The 24,973-nt window shown below is 58.5% G+C and overlaps 1 protein-coding gene across 1 annotated transcript in view; it reads right to left on the bottom strand.

Annotated features, from left to right (window-relative positions):
- VOLCADRAFT_108435 (uncharacterized protein) overlaps positions 1 to 24,973 on the bottom strand; it is a gene marked incomplete at its 5' end in the record, with an annotated part of 27,554 nt that extends 2,581 nt beyond the window's left edge. The window contains 35 exons of the mRNA XM_002958980.1: positions 2,029 to 2,112; positions 2,557 to 2,685; positions 3,014 to 3,127; positions 3,573 to 3,740; positions 4,272 to 4,425; positions 4,821 to 5,129; positions 5,848 to 5,969; positions 6,376 to 6,471; positions 6,971 to 7,168; positions 7,432 to 7,554; positions 7,808 to 7,906; positions 8,095 to 8,892; positions 9,648 to 9,828; positions 10,597 to 11,246; positions 11,593 to 11,693; positions 12,001 to 12,240; positions 12,713 to 12,791; positions 13,030 to 13,140; positions 13,423 to 13,516; positions 13,756 to 13,953; positions 14,438 to 14,583; positions 14,773 to 14,953; positions 15,286 to 15,454; positions 15,830 to 16,064; positions 16,790 to 16,942; positions 17,701 to 17,811; positions 18,048 to 18,221; positions 18,660 to 18,766; positions 19,289 to 19,435; positions 19,483 to 19,497; positions 20,031 to 20,151; positions 20,453 to 20,940; positions 21,853 to 22,056; positions 22,384 to 24,132; positions 24,862 to 24,973. Of these exons, the coding sequence (XP_002959026.1) occupies positions 2,029 to 2,112; positions 2,557 to 2,685; positions 3,014 to 3,127; positions 3,573 to 3,740; positions 4,272 to 4,425; positions 4,821 to 5,129; positions 5,848 to 5,969; positions 6,376 to 6,471; positions 6,971 to 7,168; positions 7,432 to 7,554; positions 7,808 to 7,906; positions 8,095 to 8,892; positions 9,648 to 9,828; positions 10,597 to 11,246; positions 11,593 to 11,693; positions 12,001 to 12,240; positions 12,713 to 12,791; positions 13,030 to 13,140; positions 13,423 to 13,516; positions 13,756 to 13,953; positions 14,438 to 14,583; positions 14,773 to 14,953; positions 15,286 to 15,454; positions 15,830 to 16,064; positions 16,790 to 16,942; positions 17,701 to 17,811; positions 18,048 to 18,221; positions 18,660 to 18,766; positions 19,289 to 19,435; positions 19,483 to 19,497; positions 20,031 to 20,151; positions 20,453 to 20,940; positions 21,853 to 22,056; positions 22,384 to 24,132; positions 24,862 to 24,973 (8,160 nt within the window). The remainder of the gene's footprint in view (positions 1 to 2,028; positions 2,113 to 2,556; positions 2,686 to 3,013; positions 3,128 to 3,572; positions 3,741 to 4,271; positions 4,426 to 4,820; positions 5,130 to 5,847; positions 5,970 to 6,375; positions 6,472 to 6,970; positions 7,169 to 7,431; positions 7,555 to 7,807; positions 7,907 to 8,094; positions 8,893 to 9,647; positions 9,829 to 10,596; positions 11,247 to 11,592; positions 11,694 to 12,000; positions 12,241 to 12,712; positions 12,792 to 13,029; positions 13,141 to 13,422; positions 13,517 to 13,755; positions 13,954 to 14,437; positions 14,584 to 14,772; positions 14,954 to 15,285; positions 15,455 to 15,829; positions 16,065 to 16,789; positions 16,943 to 17,700; positions 17,812 to 18,047; positions 18,222 to 18,659; positions 18,767 to 19,288; positions 19,436 to 19,482; positions 19,498 to 20,030; positions 20,152 to 20,452; positions 20,941 to 21,852; positions 22,057 to 22,383; positions 24,133 to 24,861) is intronic.

Here is a 24,973-nt window from a genome sequence, read left to right as displayed (position 1 = left end):
CTCAGAGGGATCCACGCCCCGCTCGATCACTTATCCATTCACCACCACCACCACCACCGGTTCCACGCACTCCGACGACATCCGTACTTGAATGTGCAATCACGCATCAAGTAGAACACAAATACGTGTGGTGGCCTTTGACGAGTGCATACTGGGTCTTTTACCGAATGTAACATGCCTTATTACATACAAGGAGACGTGGCGCAATGGATAGCGCATCAGACTTCGGATCTGAGGGTTGTGGGTTCGAGTCCCATCGTCTTCGATAGCCATCATTAACCTAAACGACGACATCGATATGATATAATGTCTAAGAATGCCGATATATCGTCAGAAGATCAATATAATAGTACATTCCCCTATCTCTTCGGGATGTCGACGATACATGTGCCCCTGTCAAGGTTGGGAGGCCATGAACTTTATATTGGATGATGATTAAATTATCACGATAGAAGGCTCCTCTCTTTGTTAAAGGGTGGGAGGCGTCTGGGCCATTTGAACATATTGTCGGGAGCGTGAGATTATGGCTAGCTGCTAAGATGTGGAGTTGAGGTCACAGTTGATGGAGGGATCCTAGAAGGCAGGATCGAACCGCCTTGGACTTCCAGTTCGTATGGCGTAGTACAATGTGGTAATGGTGGATGGTTCTGTGTGGTATGATAAATCGTAGATAGAAGAGTCATGTTCATCTGCGAGATGACCAGAAACGGAATTGAGCCGCCATTGGCCTTGCAGATTCCGTTGCATGCCGGTGTTGGGGGATGACTGGATGAGGGTGCCCCGAAATAACACCGGGGAAGGCAGGGTTTCGCCGGGTAGCGGCCACGGGTGATGAAATATGCCCCCCTGTCCCACTCGTAATACACCAAAAAAAAGTACCAATGCATACACGCGTACTTCTACTTACATGCGCCTATGTGTCAAAATAAAATGAAGTACGTGTATAAGGACCCGTGTGTCATAAAACAGCGCTTTGCTACCGTCGACCATGAAGGTGCTCTTAACCCCCCTGCACTTCACTCTCGTATGACTCTACTGCTGCCGCTACTGCTGCTGCTGATGTTAATGATAAAAATGATGATGATGATGATGATGCTTTTGCCGTAACTGCTGCACCTGTCACATATTCGCTACGGCTGCTGCTGATGTTAATGATAAAAATGATGATGATGATGATGATGCTTTTGCCGTAACTGCTGCACCTGTCACATATTCGCTACGGCTGCTGCTGATGTTAATGATAAAAATGATGATGATGATGATGATGCTTTTGCCGTAACTGCTGCACCTGTCACATATTCGCTACGGCTGCTGCTGATGTTAATGATAAAAATGATGATGATGATGATGATGCTTTTGCCGTAACTGCTGCACCTGTCACATATTCGCTACGGCTGCTGCTGATGTTAATGATAAAAATGATGATGATGATGATGATGCTTTTGCCGTAACTGCTGCACCTGTCACATATTCGCTACTGCTGCTGCTGATGTTAATGATAAAAATGATGATGATGATGATGATGCTTTTGCCGTAACTGCTGCACCTGTCACATATTCGCTACGGCTGCTGCTGATGTTAATGATAAAAATGATGATGATGATGATGATGCTTTTGCCGTAACTGCTGCACCTGTCACATATTCGCTACGGCTGCTGTTGCTGCAATTTTCGCCACTCTGGCCCCAACACAGGCACTGCCGCCGCCGCTGCTACTGCTACTGCTCCTACTAACCACCACAGACCAAGATATCCCCTGACACCTAGGACCTAATTAGGCTATTTTTCAAAATTCCCATTATGAAACGCTCGGTTGCTTCTACAGGTGGTGTTGCTGCAGCTGCGGCTATAGCTTTTGTGGCGGCAACGGTTGCGCCGTCCCCGCCGCTGCCGCCACCGCCGGGATGTGGACGGCCGGCAGTGGCAGCAGCAAGTGCGTTGGCGACTGCTGAGGCGGCTCGTACTCGGTCAACTGGCCCCAGGAGGGCCCGGCGCTCAGCTTCACTGGGGTGGGCACCCGCAGCCGCACCTCCCCTTCCAACACATCACGAGTGAGTGCAGCCATAGCCGGCAGCAACCCCGTCTCAACCTCAAGAACCAGCTCGTCGTGTACCTGCAGCGTGTGCATGGCGGAAACATAAGAAACGCATCGTATATGCCGTACGGGTTGTCGTACATGCGCTATTAATTGGTCACCGACGTGTGAGGGTCAGATTAAGTCGAGCCCACCCACCCTCGGTGGGTGGGCTTACTCATCCTGTACAGACAGGCAAACAGACAGACAAAGAGGCAGACAAAGAGACAGACAGGTATTTAGTTCTGGTGTTGTGAAAGCAAGACATCTGCCTTACTTACATGACCCCCGCACTTTTAATCCATGGCTAAAAGAAATAAAGCGCGTACATATCAACATATAATTAAAACACACACACGCACACACACCACCCTTCTCCTCACCCACACCCTCTCCTCGGAAAGGGTCACACTCCCCGCCCTGCTCGATCCCACCACGCACACCCCCAACACCGCCGCCACTTGCATCCCCACCAGCACCCACCATGAGCACCAATCTCGCCCTGCCTGCCCAGCCCTCCTCCCGTATCCTCCGTGTCAGGCTGATCATGGCCGCCTTGACCAGGTCCGCCGCACTGCCCTGGCACACACTGTTGATGGCCTGGCGCTCAGACTGAAACACAGAATAGGCAGCACCACCAGCACCACCAGCGCCACCAGCAGAGGAAACAGAGTCCAGGGAAGGATTTGTGCTTTAAAATGAACTAAGCCGCAACAAGTAAGTTTGGAGAACTTGTATGTGAGAGTGTATATATCTGTTTGTGGAAAAAGAGAGAGAGAGAGAGAAAATGGTTACGAGGGCCTGATGGAGGGAGGACATTTTCCCGAAGTGGCCGGAATGCGTCCCAGGCCCTCACTGAGTCTCACCCCTGTCTCCCACCCCTGTCTCCCACCCCTGTCTCCCACCCCGGCCTGCCCGACCCCGTCAGCCACCCCTGCACCTGCGCCCGCTGACTCCGCGCCTCCTTACAGCTCCGTTCGTTGATCCGGGGGAAGTAGCGACGACGGCCCATCAGCGTCACAATGTAGCCACAACTCCGACACTGCTCAACTACCTGGGCGCGGTGTGCACGGGGGGGGGGTGCATGGAGGGGTAGCGGAGTAGAGGGGTGGGGTGAATCAGGTGACGATCATGATGATCATGATGCCAAAGCCCCTCACAAAGCCAACCAACGCAAATTGGAAATGCCCCGGCCTCCAATTGAAGGTCTTCGTCTCAGAAGTGTAATGTGGTCTGTACTTGCATGTGTACGTGTATGTATGTATGTATGCATGCATATGCATACATGTGTGTACGTACATCTGCCACGTACATTATTAGACAATAGTGCAGCACAGTGTACGACACACGCAAAGCAGTCTCCATGTACACACAAATTCGCGATGGTGGATCTCCTCACGTGTGCTTGGACCTATTTCCCCGCGGCCCCTTACCAGCACGCATACATACATACATACACACACGCACATCCACCCACCCACCCACCCCCACACACGCACCTCCTTCATCCATCTGTCCACGCCGGGAATGGCTCTACGGAAGTTGTCCGACAACTCCGCAGCCTCATGCACAGACACACCCAACTCCGCAGCCAGCGTGCTCGTACCCATGCCGTACAGCATGCCGTAAGCTAGGCGTTTGGCCTGCACGCGCACCTCGGGCGTCACCTGGATTTTGGGGCCGGTAGGGCGGGAGGGGGGAAAAGGCGAACCACGAACAAGTGAAGCTGCTGCCAGGGCAAGAGTGGCGGCAGGGGGACTAGATGGGGCTGGAGCATGGCCGCAGGGAGGTTGGGGCTCTGCCAATGGAACCTCTGTCATCCTGTCCGCCGCCAACCCCCTCCCGGTTGCCAATCGGGAGGGGGCCGCTAACTGACTAACGGTCTCGAGCAGGGGCCCCGGGCAGCCCCCCCACACCAACAAAGAAAATGTTCTTACAGGAAATTTTCGAAACTTTGCCACAAGTTGCGGGTTTTTCCTATGGAATTCTTCTTATATGCCCATTGAGGAAGTCGCAACTAGTCGACTTCCTCAAGTCGATTTCCTCGACTTCCAAAATAGCTGGGTTTCATTGGCGAATTCCGACTCCAGTTGAAACAGCAGCGGGGGTGCCATTTCCCGTCACGGAAGACCCACGGTACCCGCTCTGCTCTTCCCCCCCACGTCCCCCGTCCCCCACCCCTTCCCCCGCCCGCCTACCTGCTCCACGGACAACCTCTTCCACTCCGCCGCCAGCAGCGTGAAGGGGTCCTGGGCTGGGTTCCGGAGCAGGTCACACAGCGCACTGTCCCCGGAGAAGTGCGCCATCAGACGCAGCTCAATTTGCTTGTAGTCCGCTGTCAGAATGACGTGGCTGGCGGGATGGGTGGTGTGTGGTGAGGTTTGTTTTCAGTTAAGAGTATGGCGTGTTTCGGGGGAAGGTCGAGATCCAGACATCCGGATACCGACAGCCGCAGGTGATGGGGTGGTCCATCATCCCACCACCCCACCACCCGGGGTGGTGGGAGGGGAGGGGAGGGGAGGGGTTCAGTCAGGGAGAGGATAGCGAGGAGGGGCAGAGAGAGGGAAGAGCGGCAGCACCCGACGGCGACCCAGATAGGAGTGTATGTACTTAGTGCGATACGTACTAAGGGTCCACTGAGGGCACGCGGGAAAAAGAGGAAACTGGGAAAAACCCGAAATCCCCTTTTCCCCCCTCTCTTCAGCCCTCCTCCCCCTCCTTCCCCCCCTCCCCCACGGAGCTCTCACCCCGGCGGTGCCACGAACGCATTTCGTAGGTTAAAATGCATCCGTACGACCGTACGACATCCACCACCACCGCCGCCACCGCCTGCCTCCTCCCCGCCATCCCCTTGTGCAGGTTGTAGCGGTTGCAGCGGTGGTACTTGGCCCTCCGCACCCGCCACCCCCACCGCCATCTCCGTCGTGGCACGGGGGGATTCCTCCTGGCTCAGCTGGAAGCAGTACTCCACGGGTCGCGGAATGGTCTGTAAGTTCGGCTCGTCCATGGACAAGCGGCCCGTAGCCGTGGCGGTGTGCAACCAGCTGCCACACAACCTGAACGGGATATGGCAGTGTATGTCATTTCATGATCTGAGCTGCGATACAAACCTCCGTTAACAAACCTCTCTGTGTGTGTATGTGTGTGTATGTGTGTGTGTGAATGAGGCACGATGAAGAGGCCAGGGAGGCCCATAGCATAGCTACACATACATGCATACATACATACCCTGCTCCCGGAGTGTCCGGATTCAAATCCGCCTGCCGACTTCTCGGGTGTTTGAGAAGTGTTGAAATGGGAGGTGGCCCCCTATCCTATGGACGGTGTAGGACGTGATAATATCAACTTGCGAGCTGACCAGAAACTAAGTTGAGGCGCCGTTGATCCGCTAGATTTGGTTGGATGCTGGTGGTGAGTTGCTGAACCCAACAAATACATTCTGAAGTCGGATGGGGTGAACGGATTAGGGTGCCCCCCTAGCAAGGGAGAGCAGGGAACTGCCTCCAAGGGAAAGGGGGCCGCTGGTGAAGCTTAACCACCCTGTAACGACATACCCGCATACACCATGACATGCATGACAACATGCATGACAGGACAACATGCATGACATGCAGGACAACAACAGGCTGCACCCGGCGGTGACACCCGAACCCCCACCTGACCACCTCGGGCACCGCTGACCGCTCCCCACCGCCTTTACCATCACCTCCAGCCCCACCACTGCCATGCTGTTGTTGTTGCTGCTGCTGCTGCTGCTGTTGCTGCTGCAGCCACTGCCCCCGGGCTGTGCTGTACAACGTCTCCACAAAGCCCGTCAGCAGCTTGTGTAAGGAGCGGTAGTCCAGAAGGTACCGCAGAATGGGGTGGTGCGTGCTCTCCTCGAGCTCCTCAAGAACCTGATACACACATACATAACATACTTACATACGTAAGTTTGTCACAATATACGTATGCACATACATGGATACGTATAGACACACATGCACCAGGCAGTGCCCGATGACCGGCAACGGGTGACGGATGTGCAGGATTTGCAGATGGCTAGGAATGATGGTCAGAACAAGGAGGGCCTATTAAGGGGGCTAGGAGGGGCCCTTCCCATTTCCCCTTGCCCGTGTGATAAAACTCCTTTCGTCTGGTCGCTGCAGGACGTGTCGGAGGTGCTGTTCCAGCATTTGAACCTACACTCCCTCACTCCCCCTAAAACCCCCACTCCCTCTAAAACCCCCGCTCCCTCCTCTAAAACCCCCGCTCCCCCTCTAAAACCCCCGCTCCAGTCTACCCTTCCCTAGGCGTTCGCACCTCNTTCTTCGTTGAGGGGTGTTTCTGGTGGTGGCTGGTGAAAGCGCAGGGGGGCGGCTGCAGGTTCAAATGCTGGAACAGCACCTCCGACACGTCCTGCAGCGGCCAGACGAAAGGAGTTTTACACGCAGTTTCACGAGTTTCACACGGGCAAGGGGAAATGGGAAGGGCAAGGGAAAGAGGATCGGGGGGCGAAAGGTCCATGCAGTAATTGAGAAGAGCGCGAGCCACCATTGCCGTTATTGTTATTGACGCTAGTCGAAAACAATTCAGCAATTCAAACAATTCAAACAATTCAAAGAACCTGAGATACCCAGAGGGGGTTAGAGATGTACGTAACGTATGTCAGGACTCCCCAACCCACCTCCATCCGTACCCGCTGCATTTCCATCCTCCACCATACAGACAGGTGTGTGTGTGTGCGCGTGTGTGCGTGTGTGCGTGTGAGATTAAGCACGACACGACACGGCATACAAGATATCACACAGCCGTATCCCCACACCCGTACTTTTTCCGTACTTCCCTCTGTACACATGCATACGTACATACAGGCATACATACAAGCATATATATATACATATACACCTACGCACACCTTGGGGCTGTTGAGGTCAAATGTCATACCAGCTGCCACATGGGCCTTATGCGCCAGCTGCCGCAGCCGGGCCTCCAGCGGCCCTCGCTGGTCTCGGAGCACCCGGGGCGCCAGTGCCACCCCGGTGGCCTCCATGGCCGCCAGTATACGCACCAGAGGCATCTCCACCTCCAGGAGTGGTCGCAACAGACCCTCAGACTAGGTGGGCAGAGAAGGCGAGGTGTGAGAGACAGAGAGAGGCGAGAGAGAGGAAGAGAGAGGGAGGCGCGAGAGAACGGGGCGGCGAGAGAATGAGGTGTGAGGTGCGAGGAAGAGTGAGGCAAGAGGTGCGCTTCGGGTCCTGACCAGCGAGGTTGAAGAGAGGGGGTTTGAAGCGCCGGGGGCCCCCGCGAGGGGGTCTGAAGCGCCGGGGGGCCCCCCCCTTGCCTGCCCCTTTTTCCCCTCTCCCTTTCCCTCCTCACCTGCAGCTTTGGCAGCTTATCCAGGTAGATACGACGCGCCATGGCAGCCCGGCGACATGCGTCCGCTTGCCGGGTGGGGAGCTGCCGCACTACCGCACCGGCGCAGTGGAGCGCACCTAGGGCCTGTGCAGGGGCGCAGTGTTTCCGCGAGCAACCTGGAAAAAACGGACTTGATACGGGTGGGCTCTTGAGTAGCGGGGTGTCATCTGCAGCCCCGGGGAAAAAGGGATCCCGAACTCCGCGACCAATCCTTCCATCCAACCCACTCACTCACCCAACCTCACCACCTCCACTCAGAAACACATGCACCCGTGCCTACCGCATATCCACTCCGGCCACATGCACCCGCATTAACGCCACCCATCCACCCGCGCACCTTGGCATGGCCGCTTGTTCCGCACACCTCCGGCTGCTTCATGCGCTCCTCTAAGCCCTTTGTGGCGGTCAGTTTGCCGGATTTGCCGCGAGGAAGGTTCTGCGGGGGTGACGTAACGAGAAGCCGGGGTTGGGTCTTGGGGCTGGAGCTGGAGCTGGAACGCATACCCGGTTGATGGGAAGCGCTTGGACTTGGGACTTTGGGAGCCCTCGAGACTGGCGAAGAAACAACCATAAACACAACATACGTATGCAATTAAAGACAAGGCGTGTCAGGGCTTTCCTTACCACAGGATCATCTGGATTGAGCATCCATAACAAAATTCGAACATCCACGACTGGATCCCCAACAAGTAGAGGTAAGTCCGCTGCTGGCGCCGCCGGCAATGGCCCCTCGGGTGCCGCTGCAGCCGACATCGCCACGGCTCCAAGCGCCGCTCTCGCATGCATGAGCTGCTGCTTCAACTCGAAGGTGACCTTTGTAGAACCTGCATGCGCCAGCAGCTGCCGTACTTCACTTAGTACGGCAGCGGCCTCCCTGGCTGCGCGTTCCGCTGCTGTCGCAGGCTCGGCGGCTGCCACCTCTGTTGCCGCCACCAACGGCACGTACAGGCCACAGCCATCGAAGGCACAGAGGGAAATACCCTCCAGACGGCAACCGCCGCCGCCGCCGCTGCCGCCGCTACCACCGGCCGCATCCAGCGCCAGCGGCTCCTCCATATCGTAATGTAGCGGCAAGCCGATGCTGTTCACCATCACGCCCCGCCCCAGCGCCACCTGCGGCACGCTGGGCAGCGCCATTACACCGGCGGCACCAGAAGATGGCGGCACCGTGGAGCCGTCCGCGAAGTCCAGCGCGAATCCCCACATTCCCACTTGGCGCAGTTGTTCACAGACCGCAGCTACTTCCGTCGTGGTCTTGAGGACGGTGAAGCCCGGGACATGCAGCAAAGGAAACCGGGTTTGAGGACTTGGGGGCGCCCCGGGCGGCCCGGCAGTGGCCAGTGTGCCGCCGCCGCCACCGCCGCTGCCGGCACCGCCGGATCCCATGGCCCGTGACAATTGCTGCTCTTGCTGTTGCTGGAGCTGAGGATGAATTTGCGGGTGAATTTGCGGGTCATAGTAGGATTGATGGCTAGAATGTGGCGAAGGAGGGGCTTGCGGCTGGTTCAGCCACAAGCCGTTGTGACCCGTGGGTCGCTGATTGAGAACGGCGTGTCCTGGCAGCTGAGGAGGTCCTGGAGCCCACTTGGGTGGCTGTGCTGTTTCTCCCTTGAGTGGCTGTTGCTGTTGTTGCTGTTGTTGCTGCTGCTGTTGCTGCTGTTGTTGATGGTAATATTGTTGCTGCTGAGCAGCGCCTTGTTGCGGCACCTGACATGCATTGGAATTGAGCAGCGCCATGGCTTGCCCATAACTCGCGGTGTTAGGGGGATGTTGCTGGTGTTGTTGGGGACCGCTGGCGTGTTCCCCGGGCCACCGCTGCTGCTGCTGCTGGTGCTCTTTGTGCATTCCTGGTTGATAGTGCGGTTGCTGCTGGTGTGGCAACGGGTTGCCAAATTGCGCCATTGCGGGTTGAAAAGCCCCGCACTGATCAGGATGGTGCTGGTGCTGCTTCTGATGTTGCCATTGTGGCTGGTATTGCTTTTCGCTGTCGCTATGCTGTTGGTGCTGTTGCTGTTGCTGTAGGTGCTGCTGGTGCTCTAGGTGCTGTTGGTGCTGTTGGTGCTGTTGGTGCTGCTGCTGCCGTTGGTGCGGTTGGTGGTGCTGTTGCTGAAGCAAGAGCTGCTGCTGCTGCTGGTCAGATTGGTCGAGGGCGTGTGGATTAAATTTCGTCACGCCACCAGCATGGTTTGTTTGCTGCTGGTAGTTGTTGTAGTGCTGCTGCGGCTGTCCTTGTTGACCAAGGTACCGACGCTGCTTTTCCTGATCATGGCGAAGCTGTTCTGGCTGCTGCGGCTGCTGCGGCTGCTGCTGATTTCGGTGCTCTTGGTTATCATCATGGATTTGCCCAGTGCCGAGCTGCTGGTACACGTTGGCAGAGGTGTTGGGATAGGTGGAGGGGTGTACGGGGTGCGGATGTGGATGTGCGTGGGAGCTGCTCCGGAGCGCTGACTGTTGCTGCGGATGTGGCGGCAGCGGGGGCCCAGCAGGCGGCAACGCGGCTTGGCCCGGTACCGCCGCCACCGCTGTTGCTTGATCAGGCAGCTCTGCTAAGGTACACAAAGGACAACAGCAATCGCCCAGACATGGTCATGGCCTTGAAGTCGGCGCGGTCAAGAAGACCGGTCAGGAAAAACGACAGGAATACGCATGGCAGCCTTACACGCACACCGCCAAGCCCTTTCCTGTAAAACATCTGAGCCGGTGGTCATCGCTTCCGCAACTTCGCAATTTATATATCCAACCAAGTAAAAGCAGCAGCGCTTCTGCCGTATCATCGTACGGAAGCATCCGTGGGATGCGTATTTATAGTTATACCATGCCGTATGGAAGGAAATCCGCCATGCCGCACCTGGAACAGGTCTCGCACGCTTCGCCAGATGGCCCTGGTCGCCCTCGACGGTCGCCCTAGGTCGTTTGTGTGCAACCGCCGCAGTTGCCTCTGATGCTGACGTTGCGACACTAGCACCGGCAGCAACAGCAACAGTTGCAACAGCAGCAGCTGCTGCTGTTGTAGCAGCCCCTGGCGGATATGGCCCTTGCTGCTCTTGATAGAGATCAGGCTTCCGCAGCTGCTGCAGCCCTGGCTGAGGCCGTCTTTGCTCCTGTTGTTGTTGATGGCCCCCTGACGCATTGTGGTCCGGCAGCTGTCCGTCGCTGACGTGGGTGACGGGGATAGCGGTGTGGCCGAAGGTGTGGCCTTGCGCTGCTAAGGCGTCGGGCCGCTGACGGTCCTGAACTGCAACATCAGCTGCCAAGACAGCAGCCGTCGCAGGAGCAGCAAGAACAGGAGCAGGAGCAGGAGTAGTAGAAGCGGTTTCAGCGGCGTCAAGGCCCTGCTGATCACCGCCCTCCCGACGCTGCTGCTTTGTTGGCCGCACAGGGGTGGCGCCGCTAGGCCTTGCTTTGCCCATACACCCATCCCCAAGCTCCGCTGCCCCAGCCGCTCCGCTGCCACCACCACTACCACTACCACAGCGACCATCAACGGGCATGGCAGTCGCAAGAGCGGTTGGTGCCGCAGCCGCAGCGGCAGCGGCGGGGACGGTACTGCCAACATGGTGGGTTTCTTCCACCGGCCCGCCATGCTGCCGCCCTAGAGCCTCCGCGGCCGCCGGATGCAACTGCGACTGCGACTGCGGCTGCTGTTGCTGCTGGCGGGGCTGCGGCGGTGGCTGCGGTGGGGCTAGGGAAGCATCCAGAGGCACGGAGTGTTGCTGGGAGGCGCTGGGATCCAAGGCGGCTCTCAGGGCCTTGGCTTGCTCTTTCAACTCGTGTACCTTCGGACGGATAACACAAGATGTAAGGCAGACAGACAGACAGACAGATAGATAGATAGACAAAAATAAGACATACGTACATACAAGTCAGATTGGTGAGTGTTAGCGAGAGATCAATCAGAGGGAGGGGTCCTGGCTCCCAACTTACTTGCACCTCCCCTCCCTCCACACACTACTGCGTTCCCAAGTTTTCCGGCCTCACTTCTCTCCACCACTGACCTAACGCTTCTTCGTTTCTGCTGGCTCGCGCTTCGACGCTGCAGCTGACATTGCCGCTAAAGATGAGGCTTTGCCCCCACCGCCGCAGATTCTCTCGTTCACATTTCCCTCCCCTCCACGCACGCACCTTTTGGTTGACGAGGTCCTTGGCGCCCTGCAGGATCATTCGGGCGGCACGGCGCTCCGTCCGCCGCTGCTGCTCCTCGTGCTCCGGATTGCGAGGAGCTCCTGTCCAGCACCGGCACCGGCACCAGCAGCACCAGCACCAGCACCGACACCACCACCAGCAGCGGCGAAGGAGGGTGACGACAGGAAAAACGGGCAATCAATGCGTGACGCGCAATCGGTTTGCAATTCATCATCTTTAACTCTGGAATGTGAGTGGAAGCAATGCGGACCGAAGGGGGAACTAAGAATACATAATACCTTTCCTCTTTTAAGAGGGGAAAGCCAGAACGGAGAAGAACGGAGAATGCCATAACCCCTCCTCCCCCAATTCCGCCCCTCCTCCTCCCCACCCTGTCCTCACCCCTACCTGCGGATAGAATCTCGATCAGCCTCTCCAGCTCGCACCCCGCCACCGCCTCAGGCGTGCGCAGCCCCGCCTTGAACAGCAGCCGTGCGCGGTGGCCCTTGACGTACGGGATTTCCGTTAGCGCAACCACCTCCGGCCGTACACCGTACCACACGCGGCTCTGGAACTTGGCAATGATGACCTCCAGGTCTGCCCAGCCAAGCCGCTCACAGAAAGCGGCCACCATGGCAGCGAAGCGACCTGGAAGGAAAGAAGGCCCGAAGGCGGAAAGCCCCGGCCCCAGTGAAAACCGGGACGAAGGGATGATACCAAGGGGAGGGGTTTGTTGGTTGTAAAAAAGACAGGAGAGGACAGGACAAGGGACTCGATCAATCGACAGGGAGGAGCACAGGGCATACAGAGGGCAAAGAGGCAAGGATGGGACGAAGCACCATGTCCTGCGGGACGTCTTGATGTGTGTGTGTGTGTGCGTGTCAATGTGTGTGTGTGCGTGTGTGTGTGTGTGTGTGTGTGTGTGTGTGTGTGTGTGTGTCGGTGTGTATTGAGTCACAACCACGGGTCTTTCGAAACTGGAAGCGGTATAACCGAAGGGGGGAAGGGGTAACCTGCAAGAGACTGTCAAGACCTCTCAGGTCCCACCTCCTCCTCAGAGTCAGACCTGCACCTACAGACATAACGACAGGCAGACAATACAGGCATGCAGCCGACCCACCGGCTCGCTCCTGCAGCCCCTCCAGGGGGCCCTTCTCCTTGCCCAGTCCGTACTTCTCCGCAACCTCCTTCAGGGGCACCTGCGGAGGTGGTGGTGGAGGTGGTGGAGGTGGACACGGATGCGGGAACACAGCAACATGACCAACAAAGCCACGTGGACTACGACGGGTGAGCCTGTGGCAATGCTAGCTAGGTTACATGCGGTAGGGCTGGCTGGCTCTGTTCCGGTCAATAGTCAGCAATTTGGACACGTCCTACCTCAACCCAGATCCAAATCTAAATCTAAAATCCAAACCTAAAATCCAAATCCAGACGCACTTCCTGTATAAGGTCGTTGAGCACCATGGCAGCGAAGAAGCGCCGGGCGATGCGCTCCTTCTCCGCATCAGCAGCACCACCGCCACCACCGACACGGGCGCCGCGATGGCCCTACACGCCGCACGTGCATGCATGTGCAGTGTGTGTGTATGTGAGAGAGTGAGAGAGTATCAGTGTGTCTCGAGGAGATAGGAGCAGCACACCGCTGATATCAGTACACACAAGGACAAAATCCGTTGGCGATGAGTCGCGGGAGTTGGAGGAAGGCGGACATGCGCATGGGTGTCATCCCGGGAGGCGCGGAAGCAGCAGCAGCAGCAGCAGCAGCAGATCCCACAAGCTACGTGGGAGTACCCCCCGAGCCCCGCCCCCCGCCCAGCTGCCCCCCCCTACCTGTCGCAACTTGACCAGGTAGGCGGGCACCACCCCCACCAGCTCCGCTACTCGGGCATCCACTCGAGACAGCTTCTCAAACCAGTCGAAGTAGCTGCGGTAGTAGCAGTGAGAGAAACAGGACAGCGGGATGGCCGTGAGGCAGCGGGACCCCCCTACCCCCCCCCCCGAGGGGGCGAGAGAGAAAGGAGACAGCCCAAGGTGACGATCGGCGCGAGAATAAAGTCACCAGCAGAACCCTAAGACCAACTACCACCCATCCGTCACCGCCTCATTTCCAGATCTCTCCTCCCTAAACCCTGAAAGCGGGCTCCAACGGAGACGGTACCTCACATTTGCCAGTCCACCCGCAGGTCCTCCTTTATCGGCGTAACCAGGTACGTGACATGCAGGTCGGTGGCCAGCACCAGCGACATGCGTGCGCGCTCCAGGTCCGCACGAACCACCAGCGCGTCCTCGGGCGGCATGGAGCTAGCCAACGTGGCCTTGCCGAACGGAGTGGGGCCCCAGTTTAGGGAGCCCTCATCAACACTGTGAAAGAGAGAGAAAGAGGGGTGGATGGGTTTCATGTTGAGGACAGAGGTGGTGGTGGTGGTGGTGAGGGGTTAGGTGTGAAGAGGGAAGGAGCGAAGTGTGCGGCGCGATGTGGGCAAGTCCGGAAGGCAAGTCCATCGGCGCACACGACCGTATCTACGTGTGTATGTACGTATGTATGTGCGCACGTATGTATGTGCGTGTCTTAAACGAAGAATCCCCGCCCTTGTTATAGCTAGCACGTGTGCCTCCCGCCCTGGTTATAGTTAGCACGTGCCTCCCGCCCTGGTTATAGCTAGCAGGGTTATCTCTTGACAGCTGACTGTCTCTAGTTTTGAACTGAAAAGGATCACAGGTCCCACATCATCCCTTACGCTAGCCTTCCACCTGCCCTGCCCTCATGCCTCACTCCAGCACCAGCACCAATCACCGGCCTTCCCCGCCCCGCCCCATCCCGCCCCGGGGCCCCGCCTGACTATACCGTATAAAGCCGTTGTCTTTGAGCCAGTGCAACGCCGCGATGGTGGCTTTGGCTACGGCTTGGAAGCCGTACTGTGCGTGCAGCAGTGTACAGCCGATGAATCGCTTCACGTCGCCGCCGCTGCTCACTGCCCCGGAGGCCACTACCTGGGAGGTTGGGAGGTTGGGAGGTTGGGGGGGAGGGAAATCAGATACAAAAGAAACATCGAGGCACCTGTGCCGACACTTCCAAAGCGCCCACTGCTGGAGAGTCCAAAGCAGCAGCAGTGGTAGCAGTAGTAGCAGCAGTAGCAGCAGTAGCAACAGTAGCAACAGTAGCAGTTGCGATTCTCTTACCTCCAGCACCGCGCGCTTCATGCCCTTTCGGGCCTCAGTGAGGCAGCTCCCGATGGCGCTGGCCTTCTGCTGCATCAGCGCCAGCAGCGGCGCCACCGGCTTGTTGCGCTCGCAGATGAGGTACGACTCGCCCGCCGTGTCGATACCGGCACGGCCCGCGCGACCTGACATCTGCCGATACCTACATCCCGCCAAGTGGGGAGGAGCAGGAAGAGGAAAAGAGGAAAAGAGGGGAAAGAACCGCAGGGACGGCAGGGGAAGTAGGAGGGGTTACATACACGGCGAAGTTTGGCAAATTTCTGGTATAATTCACTACTTTCCAAGAGACAGGCGTCGTTGGTTAAGACTCCCTGCGGCAGCAGTCGTTGCAGCTCATTAAGGTGTCGGGACCGTTTGAAAACCTCCCTTGCATTCCGTTTTGCTCAACCATCATATACATGGTTTTCCCCTCTACCCCACCAGCAGCGAGCTGCGCGCCACCCGCCGCCGCAGTCGACCCCGCCACTCACTTACTTTGTCGCGTCGATGGGGTTGTCCTGCTTGCCGATGTATGTATGTCTGAATATGACTCTACGTGCTGGCAGATTGACCCCTGCTGCCAGTGTGGAGGTGGCGGTGAGCACGGAGATGGCTCCCGCCTTGTATGCGGCCTCTACCAGATCTCGCTCCTCATTGGACAGACCTGCATGCAATAACGTATGCATGGATGTATAGATGCATGGACGGATGGGTGGATGGATGGATGGTATTACTGCTCTTTAGATCAATTCATGGAACTACCTTTGTATACCACCCTGTATACCACCCTGTATACCACCCTGTATACACGCAATTTGTCACTTCCAGGTAACGTGAGCGCCCCCATCCTATGCTGCTCTCGTGGCCCCGCCACGTCCATGATCTCGCCCACATCTACCCCCTGCCAAACAAAAACATACAAAAACACAGGAGGTATGGCGGACCCCCCTCCCGGGAATCCATCCTCCCCTCCTACCCCCTCCCCTCCTGCCCCCTCCCCTCCTGCTCCCCTCCCCTCCCCTCCCCTCCCCGACCTCACCTGCGTGGTGATAAGCCACCCCCCGGGCAACCAAGTCAGCCAGTGTGGGGTCCGCACCCGCCAGCCGCCGCAGCTCCCCCACGTAGGACTCTCGGGTGTTACGAGGTGGGCTGGCGCCGTCGGCACCTCCGCCTCCTCCGCCGCCTCCTCCGGCAGCCGCAGTGACGGGTGGTGGCTCACGCTGGCCGATCTGCAGCATACGTGCAATGTGGTCCGCCACCTTCTCGCAAAGGATCTGGCGGGGGATCGGGGTTTGGGGGTGTGGGAGGGTAAGGGTAGGGTAAGGGTAGGGTAAGGGTAGGGTAAGGGTAGGGTAAGGGTAGGGTAAGGGTAGGGTAAGGGTAGGGTAAGGGTAGGGTAAGGGTAGGGTAAGGGTAGGGTAAGGGTAGGGTAAGGGTAGGGTAAGGGTAGGGTAAGGGTAGGGTAAGGGTAGGGTAAGGGTAGGGTAAGGGTAGGGTAAGGGTAGGGTAAGGGTAGGGTAAGGGTAGGGTAAGGGTAGGGTAAGGGTAGGGTAAGGGTAGGGTAAGGGTAGGGTAAGGGTAGGGTAAGGGTAGGGTAAGAGGGAAGGGTAAGGGTAGGGTAAGAGGGTAGGGTAAGGGTAGGGTAAGAGGGTAGGGTAAGGGTAGGGTAAGGGTAGGGTAAGGGTAGGGTAAGGGTAGGGTAAGGGTAGGGTAAGGGTAGGGTAAGGGTAGGGTAAGGGTAGGGTAAGGGTAGGGTAAGGGTAGGGTAAGGGTAGGGTAAGGGTAGGGTAAGGGTAGGGTAAGGGTAGGGTAAGGGTAGGGTAAGGGTAGGGTAAGAGGGTAGGGTAAGGGTAGGGTAAGGGTAGGGTAAGGGTAGGGTAAGGGTAGGGTAAGAGGGTAGGGTAACGGTAAAGGAAGCCACGTGTTACCCATGTAAGTTGATGGGACTACCAACCAAGACATAGCACCTACCCAACTGACCACCCACCCAACCACCTACCTTGGATGCACAGAAGATGAGCACCGAGTGTCCCTCCCTCACTGTCTCCGCGGTCAGCAGGGCCACGTGGTCGGCATCCCGGTCCTCCCAGGCCTTATCCGGGACCAGCTCGCGGATGAGGCCGCCGCTGGAGTCCAGGATGCGGCGACCCACCTGCGCGGGTTAATGGAAAGGGCGAGTGGGGGGACTCGTATGCAAAAGTGAGGAAGGAGGGAAGGAGGGAGGGAGGGAGGGTGGGAAAGACGAACCACGAACGAGTGAGGCTGCTGCCAGGGCAAGAGTGTACCAGGAGTAGAACTGACCAAGAGGTGAAGGAGGGAGGGAGGGACGGAGGAGTTCCTTACACGCCCGCGAAACCACCTCTTGCCTATCTACCCCAGCCTCCCCCTTTCCCTTAGCAGTTTTTCCTTGGCATCAGCTTCACTCGCTCGTGGTTCGTCTTTTCCCCTCCCTCCTTCTCCCTCTCGCTTCTATCCAGTCTTCACCATTTTCCTCGCGCCCAGCTGCAGTAATAACGTCGTTGTACAGCACGACAGGACCATAAACGAAGAATGTGGCGGAGTTCACAAATTAAACATGTGGGCGAGGGCCCTGCACTGCAACGGCGATCGGTGCTGATCGGTGTCGATCAGTCGCCGCCAATGTACCACTAGTTTTGTAAGCAGTGTTACAACTGCCCTCTTGCGTGTGTGTGTCTCTCTCCCTCTCCCCCTCTCTTTCTCTCTCTATATATATGCATATATGTATATATATACATACATGTACTTATATGCACACACATTACCTATGTGTGTAAAGACGTGTGTATATCTAGGTGTACATATGTGTATATACAATACATACATTATATTTTCCTGTGTCACCCCCCCCCCGCTCCTGCTCCGCCGTCCTCTCCTCCCCCGCCGACCCACCTTGACGTACTCCTGCAGCTGTACGGGTCGGAAAGTGGTGCAGTACAATGCGGCATCCAGCCACGTGGCCACCACGTCCACATTGGGCATGGTGGCGCTCATGCCGATAACCTGCACAGCGTGTGTGTGTATGTGTAAAGGGGGAAAAGACGAACCACGAGCGAGTGAAGCTGATGCCAGGAAAGACTGCTGAGGCAGACGTAAAGAAAGCATACCTAACCAGTCGGCGGTGAGAGGGGGGAAAGGAAGAGGGTGATGATTCCGGCAACTTCCCGGCCCCCAAGGCCCAACCCCACCCCACCCCCCACCCCACCTCGTCCCCCCCTCCACGTCTCCAACCCCCCTACCTGCAGCCCCTCACGCAGGTACGACGGCCCTACGGCGGTCCAGTCGAAGGGCACCTCCTCCGCCTCACCACCACCGCCACCACCACCACCACCTTCCCCCGCAGACGCCGAGGTGGCGAACCGCAGCTTGGTCAGCAGCAACTCCAGGAGGTAGCCGCGCTCCTCCTCACCCACCTAGGACAGCACAACAACAACATGACAACAGGCAGGGACCCGCAATAGCAGTTCTATCGTAGTGGTGGGGCCAGCCAGGTGGGCGGACGGACGGACGGACAGACAGACGGACACTAGTAACAGAACGGTTCATGATAAGCCACCCCGCCCAAGTCCTTCTCTTCAGTTTGGGCCAGCTCCGAAACCATTTCCTGCCAGTCCTCATTCACAACCCCTCCTAGAAGAAAGCCCGTTTAAGACCGTTTCCTCTTAAAGGACAGGAAAACCCTAAACCCGCTCCCCTCGCCGCATCATCATGATCACCGTTTCTTAAATCAAAACCCTTTCCTCCCTGGCCCCCTCGCCGCCATCATCATCGTCCTCCTTCCCTCGCCATCCCTACCCGCACCCCCCCTCCTCCTCCTTCTTCTCTACCCGCATTCTCCCCACGCCCCTCACCATATGCAGCTCATCCACTATCACCGCCGACAGCTCCCCCAACGTGTCCTCCTCCAACATGATGTTCACGAGCATGTTGGCCTTCTCTATGGTGGCCACGATTGCGCCTGGAGGGCGGTTGACGGGGAGGAGGAGGAATTTTGCGAATCTGATTAATCAATAAGGATAACGATAATGCGAACAAGGATAAGAACCCTAAGTTACAAGTTACAAGTTCCGCACACAAGTACGGCTGTGTGTCCGTAAAAGCCGGGGGGGCCATGGACGTTGTATTGGTATTGCCATCATCGTCCTCCCTCGTTCGCTTCAGGGCGAAGCGCCTCAGCGCGACGTGCCTGGGCTCCCAGATTTCCAAGAGAGAATAACAACAATAATAAAATGAAGAATAAGCGTAAGGACAGGAATACTGATAATGATAACCGGGGTGTCAGCGAGGGGGGAACAGCAAGCAGTTAGGATGAAAGCGGTATGTTGGGGGAAAGAAGGATGTTGCGAGGCGCGGTCTGGCATGCTGCATGGCTATAAGCTATTACGAGAAACCCTTTCCCGGAGCGGCTGGCGACTGTTGCGCTGTGCTGTGTAGCTGCGCTGTGTAGCTGCGCTTCACTGCCCATTACCCCGCCACTCACCCACTCCGGGCTGTATGATCTTGCCGTTCTGCTGACCGCCGTACGCGCAGTTGACCCCCCTGCCCAAGGGCGCCAGCAGGGCCCCCAGCGCCTCCGCCTTCTCCGCACACAGCGCCACGAAGGGCAGCACCAACAGGAAGGGCTTCCCTGACACGGGGATTGGGGAGGAGGAGGGGGCGGGGGGAAAGACGAACCGCGAGGGGGTGCAGCTGAAGGAGGAGGGGGGCCGGGCGGGAGGGCAGGGAAGGTAGATATAGCAGGTTAAAGAAGGCTCCCAACCCCCTCGCAGATCACGGACATTTACCACCTTAGAATGAGCAGATACCGGGATGTGGGTGGGTGGGGAAGGGTGGGGTGGGTGGGCGGGTGGGTGGGTGGCTGAACCACAGACGAGTATTGCTCATACCACAGAAATAGACGGGTACTCCAGGACTAGATGGAGGAGGGGGGTTAGGGTGGGGTGGGATTTGTCTTCAGTTGCCGTGAAGGCAAATAAACACCACAAGGTCGACCGCTTGGCTCGCCGTCGCCCTTACCAGTTGGCCCCCTAACCCCTAACCCTATAGGGAGCAGTAGATTTGGTGAGTCATGGTGGGGGCCTTCCTAAGACCTCCCAGAGAACAATTGGGTCCAACAACAGCACCCCTCCTCATTGTTTGGGTCACGCTCCCCTCCTCTCCCCTCCCCATTCTTGACATCCCACCGCCCCTGACACCCCGCCCCTCCCCTCACCTCCCCCCACCTGTGGTAAGCAGGCGCCTGAGCCCCAGCATCTCCGCCACCATGGACTTGCCGCCGCTTGTAGGTGCGCAGTACACCAGGTTGCGACCCATCAGCACACCCAGCTGGCAGAGACACTCCGCCTGCGGAGAGAAGCAGCGTCAAGTACGGGGCGGGGTGGGGTGGGGGTGGGTATAGTGGGGGGCTGACAGGGAGGTGCGTGAGGGTGAGAGGGAGGGAATCATAGGTTCCCCGGTATGACGAGAATGGTATGGAGAAAGCAAATGAGGTGTGTGTCTGTGTGTGTGAGAAGCTGTGTCGGCTGACGTCTGTCAAAGCACGAGTGTCTGTCCAGCCTTTGGATCCCGATAGCGATATACATACATATGAGGGCAGGGGAGAAGGAAAGAGCACGGGTGGCTGCCCGTGTTTCTATGCTCGTACCTGCCATTCGTACAGCTCGAAGCGGCCGCCACCACGCTCGTAGTACGCCTGACACAGCGGCGCCGGTAGGTACGCCTCCAGCTGCCGCGGGGGTGCCGGTGGCGGCGGCGGCGGCTCGTCCACCAGCTCCGCCGTACCGCCGGCAACACCGCACACGTCCGCCACCTCGGCCTGCAGGTCGCCGCCATCACCGCCGCGCCCGCCATTCCCTTCCGGGGTTTCGCCGGAGGCGGCTGCCATCGAGGCAAGCAGGTTTCTGGACGGCCGCTGGCTCCGTCCCTGCCGTACATGCCCCTCCACCAGGGCCCGCTGCGTCAGCGGCGCCGCGTAAGCTTCCGCGTGCTCCGCCTCTTCATCGTCACTACTGCTGCTACTGCTGTCGTCACCGCTGCCGCCACCGCCGCCGCGGCCCATGCCGCCAGGCGCTGTAACAGAGCCATGTACGGCAATGCCCACGGCGGTAGCAGCTCCGGCTTGTGGCGCGGCGCCTGCGCAGGTCGCGTCGCACTCGTTTGCGGGTGCGGCAGCCCCCCCTCCCCCGCGCAAAGGACCCGCCACGGCGGCGACCGCGGCCTGGGCCGGGCCTGGCATTCCCTGAGGAAGCGGGTGGTGTTCGTGCCGCAACGGCGCCTGGGGATCCTGTACCTGCTGCCCCTGCATCAGCTGTTGATGCTGCTGCTGCTGCTGTTGAACGTGCTGCTGCTCATCTGCCTGATGTTGCTTCTGCAGCTGCTGCCTCGGCCCCTGCTCATCTGCCTGATGTTGCTGCTGCTGTAGCCGCTCCCCGTCACTGCGGCGCCGCTCCATCTCCACGGAAACCGCGGAAGTCCTGTCCGCCGTCCCGACAGCGTCCTCGTGCGCGTTCGGCTTCCGATGCTCCAAGTATGGATAGTGCTGTTGGTACTGGTACTGGTACTGCTGCTGCTGCTGCGGGGCCTGTACTGGGTGGTGCAGCGGTGGACCACCCGGCGCGGAGGTGTTTGACGACGGTCGGGGTGGCAGCCCTGATGTCACCACAGCCGCACGCGGCTGTTTCATTCCGCACTCTGAGCCCGGAGGTTGCAACTCAACCGCCGGTCTGGGCTGTTGCTGCTGTTGTTGCTGTTGTTGCTGTTGTTGCTGTTGTTGCTGTTGTTGCTGTTGTTGTTGGTGGTGCTGCTGCGGCTGCATCTGAAGTTGCTGTTGCTGGGGATGGTGGTGGAGGTGCTGCTGCTGCAACTGCCAGCCGAGCGGTTGCTGTACGGCGGCATGTACGGCAGCATGTAGGGGTGTAAACGCCAGCTGCTTCACGGGTAGTGGCGACTCCCGGACATGAAAAGCGGCACCAACCCCAATCCCGGTGCCGGTCCCGGCCCCGTTGCCGATGGGTTCGTTGGCGCCTTGGCCTGCACCACCCCCACCGCCGTTCACAGCCTCCGCGGCAGCAGCGGCGGCGGCGGCGGCGGCCTCAGCGAGGCGGTGTCGTTCCTCAATTGCGTCCAACGCCGCGAGCAAACCCGCGGACTCCAGCTCGGGTGTCGCCCCCACCGCTACCGCCGACTGCAAGACGCCGCGGAGCGCCGCCTGAGGCGTCACACCCGTCTCAACAACGTTCCCTGGAGCAGCTGTCGCAGCGGTGGACGGAGGATCGCAGGGAGCGCGTTGCAGCTCCGTGCCGGCCGACCCAGAAGCTTCTGGAAGGGGACGGGCGGCTTCGTGTGGCTTATTGGCGAGCTGCTGCTGGTGTTGCTTCTGCCATGGCGGCAGCGGCCATGAATGCTGCTGTGGCAGCCCCTGCTGCTGTGGCTGACCATGTTGAGGCTGCTGGTGTCGCTGGAGTTCTTGCTGTTGTTGCTCATGCTGCTGCTGCAGCTGCTGCTGTTCTTGCTGTATGAGCTCAAGGGCAGTAACGACCGGGGCGCATGAGGGCCCGATGCCTCCGCCAGCAGTACCGCCGTCACACGCGGGCGGTAGAACATTAGCCTCGGTGCAAAACCCAGGCCTCGTTGCTGCTGCCGCCGTCGGCGCCCAGGGCACGGGGGCCCCATGTACGGCGGCGGCGGCGGCGGCATTGCCGATGCGACGCTCGAGGGAGTCAAGCACCGCAAGCATCTCCTCATCGAACGGGGTGCTCTTGGCGCTGCTCGGCGGCACAGTACACCCCCCTGTGCCGTACACGCCCCGCAACGGCTGACCCGCGGGCGTCCGGTCCTGTGCCGCTGGTGCCGCTGCCGCCGCCGCCGCCGTCGCCTGCTGCCGGAGCGCAGGCGGCAGCGGCGTCGCAGCGGAGGAGCCAGCGGCAGCCCCAGCGACCATGACCCCCGTCGCTCTTAAGTGCTGAAACGCCGGAAGGGCCACGGCGGATACTCGAGTCCCGGGAAGCGCCTGGTCCTGTTCACCGCCGACATGGGGCGACACTGCGTACGTGTGCAACCTGTTGGAAACCCCTAAGTTCAGCACCCGGACACGCGACGGCCTTCCGTCGGCAGCAGTGGAACCGACGTTGGCGGCGACTGGCGCCAGCTCCCCTTCCACGCCGCGCGGCGAGGGCTTACATGGCGCTAAGGCCAGACCCGGGTAGTGATTAACGGACGGCGGATGCTGATGCCGAGAGGGCGACGTCGACAGCGCCTGCAGCTGTTGCTGTCCCCCAGGTGCTGATGCTGATGTTGCACCTGGTGGACTCCGCGGCTGACCGCTGCCGGCGCTCGGCACCCGAGCAGTGGGACTGCACACCATGGCGCCACGACGTGGGTCCACCACGATGTGGTTGCCACCCGGTTGCCGCCCTGCAGCCACCCTGCCGGTACCGGTGGCCACGGGGCTCCCACGGGTCATGGTGAGGGAAGCGAAGCCGGGGCCGCTCTTGGCACTCGGTGCAGGAGCAACGGCAGGAAGCGCCGAAAGCTTGGGGGAAGCTGCTGCAGCGTTTGCAGAAGTGGGTCGTGAGGACGACCGATAGGACGGGCTCCGAGGACGGGGCTCGTAGACACTGACACTGGTAGTTGGGGGTACGCTGGCGCCGGCTGTCTCCAGCGTTGCCGTTACTGCGGGGGCTCCTCTGGCCTGCCAGGAGACTTGTGATGTGGGTCGCAGGGGGAGCTCCGCTGCGGGGGCCTCAGCTGCAATTCCGATGTAGTCGGGAAAGGAACCCTGCGGATTCCCAGCTCGGCTCCGTGGTGATGATTGTGGGGGCCGTGGCTGTTGAAAGGTATTGCGTCCTGTAATGGATGAAGGGTCCTGGACCCAACAGCGGGCCTGAGGCTCCAGCAAGGTTGACGCCGCTGCTAGATGTGCTGTCCACTTCGCTTCTGGATCAGGTTGTTGTTCGTGTTGCTGGGCTTCGACTGGTTGACGCTGTTGTTCATGGTATAGCAGCTGCGAATCGCGTGCAGAGGTGTAATCGAGTTGGGCGTGGGGACCTAAGGCTGCTCCGCAGGCTAGGAAGATGCCCAGTTCCTCCGTAGGTGTAGCGGGGACGCCTTCGTCATGTGTAAGAGGGCTTGCGTCAGGCGTCTCCGCCACAAAACTTGCGTTTGACAAGCGCAAAGCTGGGACACGACATGGATCTGCTGAAAGAAGCCCCACAACCGGGTGCCCAGAAGAAGCGGCTCCGTGTTGCAGAGGCGGTGTATCGCCTGGGGCATCTATTAGGGACACAGCTGGTCTGGACACTGCTGACCTTGAGAGCTGAGCATCACCTGTGCGTGTCGACGGGTTATCAAGGAACAATCAATCGAGGATTTTGTATTGTTTTATTTATAAATATTGTCTACCTTTCTCTCCCTCGGAATCATCGGAATTGAGCAATAATAAACGTAACACGCTCCTAACACGAGCGCGCTGAGAGCTGCGGCTTCGACTTCTCTTGTTGGACCTGAACGTTACGTAAAACGAAATATTGGTAAAATGTTTCATGCTTCCAACAAGTAGGGTCGCACAAAAATGTTTTGCGCGCCTTGCATCTCTCCCGCGGTGCAGATGGTCTCTTCTATACACCTCGGCCTCGTGTTCCATCAAGGCGATGTGTTCTTTTTATCTGCATCTAGTTATATTGGTCTAAAGCATATCGTTGCGCAAAGCTATGATTACAGATGCTTTGATGAAGTTAACTATCGCATAGATATACGCACAGAAAGTAAATACTGAAAATGTCCTCTTAGCACTAAGTGTGTAGGATGCCTGTTCTTGCTTGCAGCTGTCGCTGCTAAGCCTGCTGTGCGTGCTGTGTTCTTGCGGAGTAGTAGAATTGCTGTAAAGGCTCAGCACTAGTTCCATGGCAAGGATGGGGACAACCGAGAGCCAGAACTTCCTTGCCGTAGCTGCCAATATCAAAGTCGCCTCGGCTAGTTCTGCCAGCACCGTCTCGATCGCACCCGTCCGCCCACTCACAACAAAGAGTAGTTTAAATCCTTTGCAGAATTCCTTACATACAAAAGAGGTTGAATTTGCCCTTGGGCAGGGCTGTGTTAAGCGCACGCCTAGACGTATTCGACGGTTGAGCGGCAACTTTGCATGAAGTTGACCGCTTCTTGAAATCAT

Source organism: Volvox carteri, assembly GCF_000143455.1.
Source record: "Volvox carteri f. nagariensis unplaced genomic scaffold VOLCAscaffold_117, whole genome shotgun sequence".
In the NCBI taxonomy this organism is placed as follows: Eukaryota; Viridiplantae; Chlorophyta; class Chlorophyceae; order Chlamydomonadales; family Volvocaceae; genus Volvox; species Volvox carteri.
Note: the sequence above shows the minus strand (reverse complement) of the source record. Positions and strands in the feature narration are given on the sequence as shown.